Below are 11,166 nucleotides of genomic sequence, written 5' to 3'. Positions count from 1 at the left end.
AACTTCCTGGGTTCTTTCTGTGTAGAGTTGGCATGGATGAGTGGATTATATCTCCAACTTTCTCTAACAGTTTGCTTATAGGTTAATCAGTGACTCAAAAATTTGCCAGATATTGAGAGTGTGGCTGTGTGTGTTTCTGTGTTGACTTGTGATAAGTTTGTGATCTCTTTAAGGTGTGGCCCTTCCTTCAGTATAGAATATTTAATCTAAATAAAATGTATTGTCACATGATGATTCATTCTTCCTTTTTTCATCCAAAGACACACTGTTCAGTCACTGTCAGTCATTTTGGTTTTTAGAGGGAACAATAAAAGATTCAAAACTTACTAAGAAACTTACCAAAAAAATGATGATGTGGGCTAAATTTAAGACAAATATCACTGCAGATCAATATCACATGTAAGAATAGATGTATTTACTAGAAAAATTAAATTAAATCATAAAAATTTAAAGAAACACTGAACGTCTAATCCTGAAAAAAAAGGGATTTAGTCATTTTACATAAAAGAATTGAGATAAATTATTTTTTTTTTGGTATTAAGAATTTGATTTGATAAAATCCACAAATAAAATTTTACAATGTCCTTTTTTCAATTATATACAGGATCAATTATGATATGTTAGATGATTGTAGGTTCACAACAATGTAAGTTTAAGAAACAAAAAAAAATATACGAGTTTCATGAAAAAAGACCCTTATTTACCCACACCTTTTTAAGATGATATAACTGTATTATAAATAATTAATTATCAACATATTTTGCATAATTTTAATGCAGAATTTTTTTTACTAAAATAAATAAAAATGTATGAGTTATTCTCAAAATAAAGCTTTGAAAATTAACTAAACTCTTTCCCGCCAAAACTGTTTTTGAGATTTCATGGAGGCAGCCATTTTGAAATTAGCAGGCAAAGTGATTCTACTGCCCCTAGTGGAATGATGATGAACTACAAAGTAGAAAACATGGATCAGGTTATATGTACTGGGGGTTTTAAGGAAAGTTTTAATCACGCTAATGAGATAGTGAACTTAGAAATAAGTGTATTAAATATGAATATATAAGGTTTGGTTGTAGGGCAAGAAAAAATATTTTTTTAATGATACTAAATGTACACTTGTTGCTTTTCAGTCTTAAAAGGTTAATGAGACCACCTGTTAGTCAATCTCAAGTATTGGAAATTGAAGAAAAAAAATTCCAAAAGGTGGAAGTTTTGTGATTGTATTAAATTGTGCGTATTAAAAAAACGCCCGCAAACCTCATGAAAACTCACTCTGGTTCAGACAGACGTGACACTCTCAAAGACAAACAGTGGTTTTACTTTCATGGAGCAGTTTTACAGGAAACTGAATCATGGGGTTTTTGGGAAGTTCGGAAGAAAAAAACAGAAAAAAGGAGAGGTTGATGAAATCAGATCAGTCATTTTCAGTTAAACTCATGATTGTGTACCGGTAGCTTAAATTCATGACCTGATGAGAGATATTTAGTTGTAACATTTTCAGTATATAACACGATAATTCCACCAAACTGCACGAAAAAATCACTTCCAAGTAGTATGTTTAGTCATTTTTTACATGGAAAAAAAGGAAATCAATTTTGTTTCATAATGAAATAAACATGGCTTTACTGTATAATAAAAAAATAATTATCAACAAATTTTGTTATTCTATCAATATAGATAGTAGACATTTTAAAAAATGAATAACAATAGAGGAGTTATTCGTTGTGAAAATTAGCAATACTTTCTTGCCAAACTGGTTCTGAGATTTTACGGAGGCAGCCATTTTGGAAGGAATAGGAAAAGTGATTCTACTGCCCCTAGTGGAATGATGATGAACTACAGGGGAGAAAACATGGCTACAAGTTACACAATGGGTTAAAAAGGAAAGTTTTGATCACGCTAATGAAATAGGACTCTTAGAAATGTGTTTACCACATGTGAAAGAAATGGTTATTTAGGGTTATTAACTTTTTTTGATCTTAGGTTGGGTCAAAATTCCTTCATTGCTTACTACAAAGTGCACTACTAGTGTGTTCAGCATTTAGCTGACTGAATTTTCAGAATATAAATCACTCCAGAATATAGTTCGCAGCTGCCAAAAAGTGCATTGTAAACCGGTTAGTATCTGGTGAGCACTATTTAGTAGACTAACTGGTGAGCACCAGTTAGTGTCTGTTAAACACTGGTTAGTATCTGGTACGCACTGGGTAGTAATATGGTGAGCACCATTTAGTATTTGGTGAGAACCAATTGATATCTAGTGAGCAGCAGATGTTGTGTTTTACTTAAATTTCCTTTATGAGATTTGTAGATTACTTCCTGCATAATCAGACTGAATTTAATAATAATAAATTGGATTTTCTTTTAATGACTGGTTTGTTGTTTACAATTTTGCGCAGCACCTCACCCTTCCGTCAGGGGTCGTTACAGCGAATCGGATTTTACTGTTTCACACAGGTGTTTTGGCAGAGCTTTACTACCGGGCATAGGGAGACTTGCGCCCCCTTGTGGCTACATAGTTAGGCAGTAAGATATTATGAGTTTTATGAAAAAATATGAATAAGCTCAGTATTTTTTATTTATTTATTTTTTAGATAATTCGATTTTTTGGCTCATCTTAAGTCAAAAAGAATGATTTGGAATTAAATAAACAAATGAAATCATAAAATCAAATAAATGTAGCCTTAAGCGGACAAAACGAGCACGCGTCTTAAAAAAATGTTAGTAATTTGCATAAGACAGCCCTCGGTGAGGCGTTTGGGGAAGAGGTCACTGTAAACTCCTGAGAGGCGCCATGTGACAGCCAGAGCCGCAGCAGCTGACGCGTCCTGACCAACGCCGGTGCGCTTTTCTCATCGATTCTTTCCCCTTTCCCCGCGAGAACACACCTGCGGCTGATATATTTGACCACCGAGCTTTAAAAAAAAACAAAAAAAACTTGAGATGTTTTGGTTCACGCAAGGACTCTGCTTCCTGCCTCTCTTCTTGGTCGTCTCGTCTTCCAGCACTTTCATTGTTTCCTATATTGTTGCCGTTTTCAGACGAGACGTGGACGTGATTTTCCCATACATAAGGTAAGTTTGCGATCATTCAGTCATGGATTTTGTTTTGTGAGAAGAAGAAAGTTTTTGTTAGGTTTCGTTTTCCTGTAGTAGCGCAACTTCATTGGCTCAGATTCCAGCTGTGCGCACTGGCTCACTCACTTATGGAGACGTGCGCAGCAGCATCGCCGCTCTGTTTTCACTTCTGTCTATGAATTCAGGCTTTTATTTTAATTGCAGATCATATTTTACGCAGTCTTACTTACTAGTGATGCTGCTCACCTGTCCTCCACCTCTCCGCAGTGACACAGGCGCAAACCCTCCAGAAAGCTGCATTTTCGGCCTGATGACGATCATTTCTGCATGTGCAGGTAGAGTTTCCCCAAAATTAAGTAATTTCCTAAAGGAGGAACTTTCCAAAAACAATTTGTTACTCACATTTCCCCTTTTTTTTCCAAGAAATTCAAAGCTTTTTTTTTGCTGATTGGAATAAACTCGCTGGCCACTTTATTAGGTACAATACTAGTACCGGATTTTACCCCTTTTATCTTCTCAATCCCTAGTGGCATAGATTCAACAAGGAACTGGGAACATTCCTCAGAGAGTTTGGTCCATTTTGACATGATAGCATAGTTGCTGCAGATGAATCCATGCTTTCATGTTCTTCCGAGATGCTCTCCTGCAAATCATGATTGTTCTGAGTGAATATTTTAAAAATGCTAAGCAGAAAGGAATCTACAGAGCCCCAAAAGGGACTTCAAAGTAAAAATAAAGAATTGAAATTTGTATCTGGTGAACACCGGTTAGTATCTGGTGTGCACTAGATAGTATCTGGTTGCTCTAGAATCTAGTATCTGGTGCTCATTAGATAGTATTTGGGACATCAAAATAAAAAAGAAATTGAAATAGAAAAAACAGTTAGCATTTGGTGAGCAGCGGTTAGTATCTGGTGTACATCAGATAGTATCTGGTACTCAACAGATAGTATGGTGGTCAACAGATAGTATGGTGGTCAAACAATAGTACCTCATGCACACCAGATAGTATCCATTGTGCACCGTGTACTATCTGGTGTGCACTGATTAGTATCTGGTGAGCACCAGTTAGCATTTGATGTGCACTGGATAGTATCTAGTGGTCATCTGGTGCTCATCACATAGTATTTGGGACATCGAAGTAAAAAAAAAAAACAATCAAAATTTTAAAAATAAACAGTTTGCATCTGGTGTGCACTAAATAGTATTTGGTCCTTAGCAGATAGTGCCTGGTGCGCACCAGTTAGTATCTGGTGAGCACCGGTTACATCTGATGTGCACTAGATTGTATCTGGTGCTCACCTGGTGGTATCTGGAGCTCATCAGATAGTATTTGGGACATTGAAGTAAAAAAAAAAAAATCGAAAAAAAAGTTAGTATTTGGTGAGCGAGCACCAATTAGCACCTGGTGTGCACTAGATAGTATTTGGTGTTCATCAGATAGTATTTGGTGCTTAACTGATAGCATCTGGTCCTCAACAGATAGTACCTGGTGTGCACCAGTTAGTATCTGGTGAGCAAGAGCTAGTATCTGGTTAGCACCGGTTAGTATCTGGTGCAGAGTGGTTAGTATCTGGTGTGGAGCGGTTAGTATCTCATGAGCACCAATTAGTATTTAGTGAGCATCAGTCAGTATCTGGTGAGCAAGAGTTAGTATCTGGTTAGCACCAGTTAGTATCTGGTGTAGAGCGGTTTATATCTGGTGTGGAGCGGTTAGTATCTCATGAGCACCAATTAGTATTTAGTGAGCATCGGTTAGTATCTGGTGCACAGCGGTTAGTATCTGGTAAGCAAGAGTTAGTATCTAGTACGCACTGGTTATGTCTGGTGCGTACCGGTTAGTATCTGGTGCGGAGCGGTTAGTATCTGGTGCGGAGCGGTTAGTATCTCATGAGCACCAGTTAGTATTTGGTGAGCATCGGTTAGTATCTGGTGCGCAGCGGTTAGTATCTGGTGAGCAAGAGTTAGTATCTGGTTAGCACCGGTTAGTATCTGGTGCGCAGCGGTTAGTATCTGGTTAGCACCGGTTAGTATCTGGTGCGCAGCGGTTAGTATCTGGTGAGCAAGAGTTAGTATCTGGTTAGCACCGGTTAGTATCTGGTGCGGAGCGGTTAGTATCTGGTGCGGAGCGGTTAGTATCTCATGAGCACCAGTTAGTATTTGGTGAGCATCGGTTAGTATCTGGTGCGTAGCGGTTAGTATCTCGTGAGCAATGGTTAGTATCTGGTGAGCACCAGTTAGTATCTGGTGAGCACCAGTTAGCGTTCACTAGATACCTTTGGCATCAACAAGGTATTTCCACCCACAGGAGTGCTGCTCACTGGATATTTTGTCTTTTTCTGACCATTCTCTATGAACTGTAGAGACGGTTGTGGGTGAAAATCCCAGTAGATCAGCAGTTTCAGACATACTCAGACTAAGCTGTCTGGGACCAACAACCATCCTGCTTTCAAAGTCTCTAACTTCTTCCCTATTCTGATGCTCGGTTTGAACTACAGCAGACCGTCTTGACCACATCCCCAACCACACGCACCATCAAGTTGCTACCATGTGATTGATTTGAAACCAGCAGTTGGACAGGTCTACTTCATGAAGTGGCTGGTGGGTGTAAGTGGAGATGAGTCAGGATTCTGTTTGACAGCTGTAAATGTGTGTTTCCACAGGAACTGCCACCATATATGCCAGATATAAGTTCGTGGAGAGGTTGAACGAGGATTTAGTAAATGCAAAACCTCTTCTCAATAAATGTGCTCTGTGGTTTGGGATGACCTCCTGTGTGGGAATGTGCATTGTTGCAACTTTCCAGGTAAGCCTTCACTTGTTTTAGAACTCTGACTCCAGCGCCTTGAGTTCTCACTCATAGTGGCTTCTCTTTGTTGCAGGAAACAGCAGTGACTTACGTCCACGACTTTGGGGCTCTGGTGTTTTTCATCTCCGGTGTCGGCTACATCATTCTCCAAACAAGAATTTCATATTTTATCTATCCACTAGGGTCCACTGCAAGTATGTGTCGAGCTCGGGTGGCTATCACAATCATCGCTGCTCTTGCAGTTTTCCCCAGTATCCTTAAACCTGCTATAAAACAAAGAAAATCACGGGACTGTATACTCCCAGTTTATTATCGTTATAAGTTTGTTACCCTTAAGTTAAAACTCAGCCGTAATCTGCACCTTCTTTGTCAAACAAACCCAGCTGCACAGACACAAGGAAGATAAGGTAAGATCCAGGAAGTATACTAAAAAATGCAGTTTCTATAGCAACACTGCAGACTTTTCTCTTTAAGTTCTGCAATGTTGAAAGCGATCAGCTGGTGTGGGCGTCTGCTTCTCATTGGGAGTTTCTCACCAGCATGAATCAGCTGTAACCACAAAGTCATGTGATATGGGAGTTCAAGATGAGCAGCCTGCACAGTAATTAAAAAAACCAAAAAACGAGAAAAACATGTTTAAATTGCACTAAAACTATTTTATCTTTGGGTTGAAATGACATAATTGACATTTCTTATGAATTATGCAATGGTGACCTTTGTTCTCAGGTAGTCAGCTTTGAATCTGTTAAATATTAAAGGTTGGCATTAGTTTTACTGCTGATCCATTTTCTCTGTGTTAAAATGTGGAAAAACTTCACACATGCGGAACAAATTAGATTAAAAGACTTTTTACCATCACAAAGATATAGTATGCTATTAAAATGTCAAAAAAATGAGTTATTTTTTCATTTCTGTTTTAACATTTAGAAAAATATTGTTTAATCTGTGATAGTGACAACTTCTCCTATACTTAAATAATCCAACCCACCTCACAGGTGTGCCATATCAAGATGCTGATTAGGGATTATTGCACAGGTGTGCCTTACACTGGCCACAAAAAACATGAAACATGCTGTTTTGTTTTATTAGGGAGGTCTGTGGATTCAGGACCAGCATTTGCTTCATGCAGTGCAACACATCTCCTTTGCGAAGATTTGATCAGGTTGTTGAATGGCCCATGGTTGAAGTGGGGTTATGATATAAGCAGATGTATGCAATAGATGAATAACACAAGTGCATTCTATTTGATAGCATTTTGAGTGCACAGAGATCCTGAGGCCAATTGTTGTGATAATACACGGCCCCATGCTGCAAGTATGTGTACACAATTCTTGGAAGCTGAAACATTCCAGTTCTTGCTTTGCCAGCATATTCACCAGACACGTCATCCATTTAGCATGTTTGGGGCGCTCTAGATCGGTCTATATGATAAGTTGTTCAAGTTCCTACAAGTATCCAGCAATTTCCCACAGCTATTGTGGAGTGGATCAACATTCCACAGGCCTCAATCTACAACCTGATCAATTCTATGTGAAGAAGATGTGTTTCACTGCATGAGAAAATTGGTGGTCACACAAGATCCTGACCAATATCCCGAATCCTCAGAACCCCCAATAAAACAAATAGCACATTCCAGGGTGGCCTTTTGTTGTGGTCGATACAAGGCACACCTGTGCAATAATCAAGCTGTCCAAACAGCATTGTGATTTGACATATATCATATATCTTGATATGACACCTGTGGAATAATCATGCTGTCTATCAGTATCTTGATATGGCACACCTGTGCAATAATCATGCTGTCTAATCAGCATTTTGACACCTATGCAATAATCATGCTGTCTATCAGTATCTTGATATGGCACACCTGTGCAATAATCATGCTGTCTAAGAACCATCTTTATGTGACACACCTGTGCAAGAATCATGCTGTCTAATCTGAATATTGATATGGCACACCTATGCTATAATCATGCTGTCTATCAGTATCTTGAAATGGCACACCTGTGCAATAATCATGCTGTCTAATCAGTATCTTGATATGGCACACCTGTGCAATAATCATGCTGTCTAATCAGCATCTTGATGTGACACACCTGTGCAATGATCATGCTGTCTAATCAGTATCTTGATGTGACACACCTGTGCAATGATTATGCTGTCTAATCTGAATATTGATATGGCACACCTATGCTATAATCATGCTGTCTATCAGTATCTTGATATGGCACACCTGTGCAATAATCATGCTGTCTAATCAGTATATTGATATGGCACACCAATGCAATAATCATGCTGTCTATCAGTATCTTGATATGGCACACCTGTGCAATAATTATGCTGTCTAATCAGCATCTTGATGTGACACACCTGTGCAATGATCATGCTGTCTAATCAGTATCTTGATATGACACACCTGTGCAATAATCATGCAGTCTATCAGTATCTTGATATGGCACACCTGTGCAATAATCATGCAGTCTATCAGTATCTTGATGTGGCACACCTATGCAATAATCATGCTATCTAATCAACATCTTGATGTGACACACCTGTGCAATGATCATGCTGTCTAATCTGAATATTGATATGGCACACCTGTGCAATAATCATGCAGTCTATCTGTATCTTGATATGGCACACCTGTGCAATAATCATGCAGTCTATCAGTATCTTGATATTGCACACCAGTGCAATAATCATGCTGTCTAATAGTAGCTTGATATGGCACCCCTAGGCAATAATCATGCTGTCTAATCAGCATTTTGACACTCGTGCAATAATCATGCTGTCTAAGAAGCATCTTTACATGACACACCTGTGCAATGATTATGCTATCTAATCAGCTTCTTGATGTGACACACCTGTGGAATTATCATGCTGTGTAATCAGCTTCTTGATGTGACACACCTGTGCAATAACCATGCTGTCTAATCAGCATCTTGATTTGGCACACCTGGGAGGTTGGATGGGTTATGTCAGCATAGGAGAAGGGCTCACAATTACAGATTTAGACGGATTTTCGAGTAATATTTAAGAGAAACAGTAATTTTGTGTTAATGGAAAATGTTTTAGATCTTTGAGTTCATTTTATGACAAATAGGAGCAAAACAAGATTTTACGCTTATATTTTTGTTCTTCTCTGTTCTATTCTATTCTATTCTGTGCTTTTAACAGAAATTCTAACATGCATCGACTGTTCCCTCCTTCAGGATTATCCCTTTCATGTTGCCAGTGCGGTCTGTGAGTGGATTGTTGCCTTCAGCTTCGTCTGCTTCTTCCTCACGTACCTTAATGACTTCCAGGTGAGCACCGACCCTTCAGTCCACCTTCATCTTGGTTTTTCTGTTTTGTTTACTAAAAACTTTGTACGGTTTTTACCACAGCTGTTTACCTTACGGGTGAAAACCGAGTACGGGGAGCGATCCTGAACATTTGCCCTCAAAGTTGGATGTTTACGACAGTGCAGAACTGCTATTACTAACTTTTTGTACCGTCCTTTTGACAAGTTTTACTGCAATCCAGTTTTTTTTATTTCATAATGAAGTGTAACACATTGAAAATTTTGTATTTTTTTTACAGTTTTTTAGTCATTTTTTTCATAAATGTCACTTTGCTCCATTGTCTTCACACGTATAGGATCATAGGAAAAGTTCATCACACAATGCACACATAACTGCTGTGATGCATAAAAGTAGTGATCACAACTCTGCTAACCTATTTGAAAAATGAAAAAATGTGTTTGACTGAATTTTATTTTTTTACATAGTTGTGAAAAGTTTCATGTTGAAAGCTCGGTTTGTTTTTTAATGTTTGCTGCTCCGACCCTTAAAAAACACCACCTGACACCTCAGTAGCAGCTATTTATGGAAGTTTGCTGGTTCTAAATGTGGTTTAAGGGAATTAAACTGTTTTCTCAGTACAGCTTAATTTAATTTAACTTGTGAAGTAAACATAGATTGAAACCAATTGAGATTAAAAGGGCTTTTTTTGCATTATTATCGCAATCAATAAAGTATTAATGGCATTTTTAAATTCAAAACTATTTATATGGATCTAAAGCGTTTTTTTAAAACCAAAATTTTACAAAAAATGTCTCTATTTTTATCTTAAATTAAAAATTAAAAAAAGGTTGAGGGTACCCCTTTGGTCATATCAGGGTCACCTTTTAAAAACTGTTTCTGATCATGTTTACGAATCGTGTTTTTACTATTCGTTTTGTAGCTTTCAGGCCACAATGGTACCATTTCAGAAAGGCTGTTTTTTTGCAGCACAGCTGATAAAATGTGAAATAAATCCATCCTGCAGTTTTCTGACTTCCTCTTTTTATAAACCAGGTGCTGCACTGATAACGTCCTTTAACCTTTTACCTCCAGTGTTTGTGTTCTTTGATTTACTGTAACTGTTCAACCGTCAACATGTAATTCCAGTAGATTCTGAAGAACAAAAGCGGCACGTGTTAATGATTGAAAAGTTACAGTATGTTAAATATTTTAAAGGTTTTAAAGGGTTTCAGGTGTTAAAAGGTTAAATAGGGAAATACGTGAATGTACTGTCCAAACTATTGTCATAATGAGCAGAGATTTTGGTGCTTTAGTGGGATTTTTGTTCATTGTTTCAGCTTTAAAATGCTTTTGGTACATTAGATTGCAAACTAGGTATATAGCATTACCTGTGATAATGCCAGTGTGAATGTTGTAAGCTGAATTTGACTACAAAAGATGCCAGAGCTGATAGCTCAAATTGCTGTAGCTGAAAGCTAAAAAGCTCAACCTTATTGCTGAAAACATTGAAGTTGAAAGATTACAAAAATATTAGCTAAATGCTAAATTAGCCAGAAAGCTGCAATAGTCAAATTTTGCCAAGCAGCTAGCTTGATATTAAAATATTAGCTAAACTTCAAGTTTACCTAAGAATTTTTAAAAAGTCACTTTTTGACAAAACAGCTAGCATAATGGTAAAATATTAGTTAAGACTCAAAATTGCCCAAAATAACTTAAAAGAAGTCTAATTTTAGCTAAACTTCCAGTTTGTCTAAAGAACTTGAGAAAAGTCTTATTTTGACAAAACAGCTAGCATTTTTCTAAAATATTAGCTAATCTCCAGATTTTCCTAAAGAATTTTAAGAAAGTTTAACTTTGACAAAACAGCCAAAAATAATTCTTAAATATTAGCAGATCTCTAAATTTACCTAAATAACTTTAAAAAAAAATCTAATTTTGACAAAACAGCTAGCATAATGCTAAAATATGAGCTAGACTCAAAATTACCCTAAAGAACT

The 11,166-nt window shown here is 37.4% G+C and overlaps 1 protein-coding gene across 1 annotated transcript; it reads left to right on the top strand.

Moving 5' to 3' along the window:
- The first annotated feature begins 894 nt into the window (after positions 1-894).
- On the top strand, positions 895-10,194 carry dram1 (DNA-damage regulated autophagy modulator 1). Its single transcript, XM_024284891.2, has 7 exons — positions 895-3,074; positions 3,345-3,412; positions 5,740-5,882; positions 5,959-6,136; positions 6,234-6,292; positions 9,098-9,190; positions 9,272-10,194. The coding sequence occupies exons 1-7, from the start codon at positions 2,944-2,946 to the stop codon at positions 9,314-9,316; spliced, it is 717 nt and encodes a 238-aa protein (XP_024140659.1). The 5' UTR covers positions 895-2,943; the 3' UTR covers positions 9,317-10,194.
- Positions 10,195-11,166: the final 972 nt, after the last annotated feature.

This window comes from Oryzias melastigma, linkage group LG23 (genome assembly GCF_002922805.2).
Source record: "Oryzias melastigma strain HK-1 linkage group LG23, ASM292280v2, whole genome shotgun sequence".
Classification (NCBI taxonomy): Eukaryota; Metazoa; Chordata; class Actinopteri; order Beloniformes; family Adrianichthyidae; genus Oryzias; species Oryzias melastigma.
Note: the sequence above shows the minus strand (reverse complement) of the source record. Positions and strands in the feature narration are given on the sequence as shown.

Bases quoted from the DNA above. Each gene is read 5' to 3' on its own strand.
- dram1 (XM_024284891.2), top strand. From the start codon at position 2,944: ATGTTTTGGTTCACGCAAGGACTCTGCTTCCTGCCTCTCTTCTTGGTC. The intron at 3,075-3,344 runs GTAAGTTTGCGA...ACCTCTCCGCAG, and splicing joins GTGATTTTCCCATACATAAG to TGACACAGGCGCAAACCCTC. The intron at 6,293-9,097 runs GTAAGATCCAGG...TCCCTCCTTCAG, and splicing joins ACAGACACAAGGAAGATAAG to GATTATCCCTTTCATGTTGC.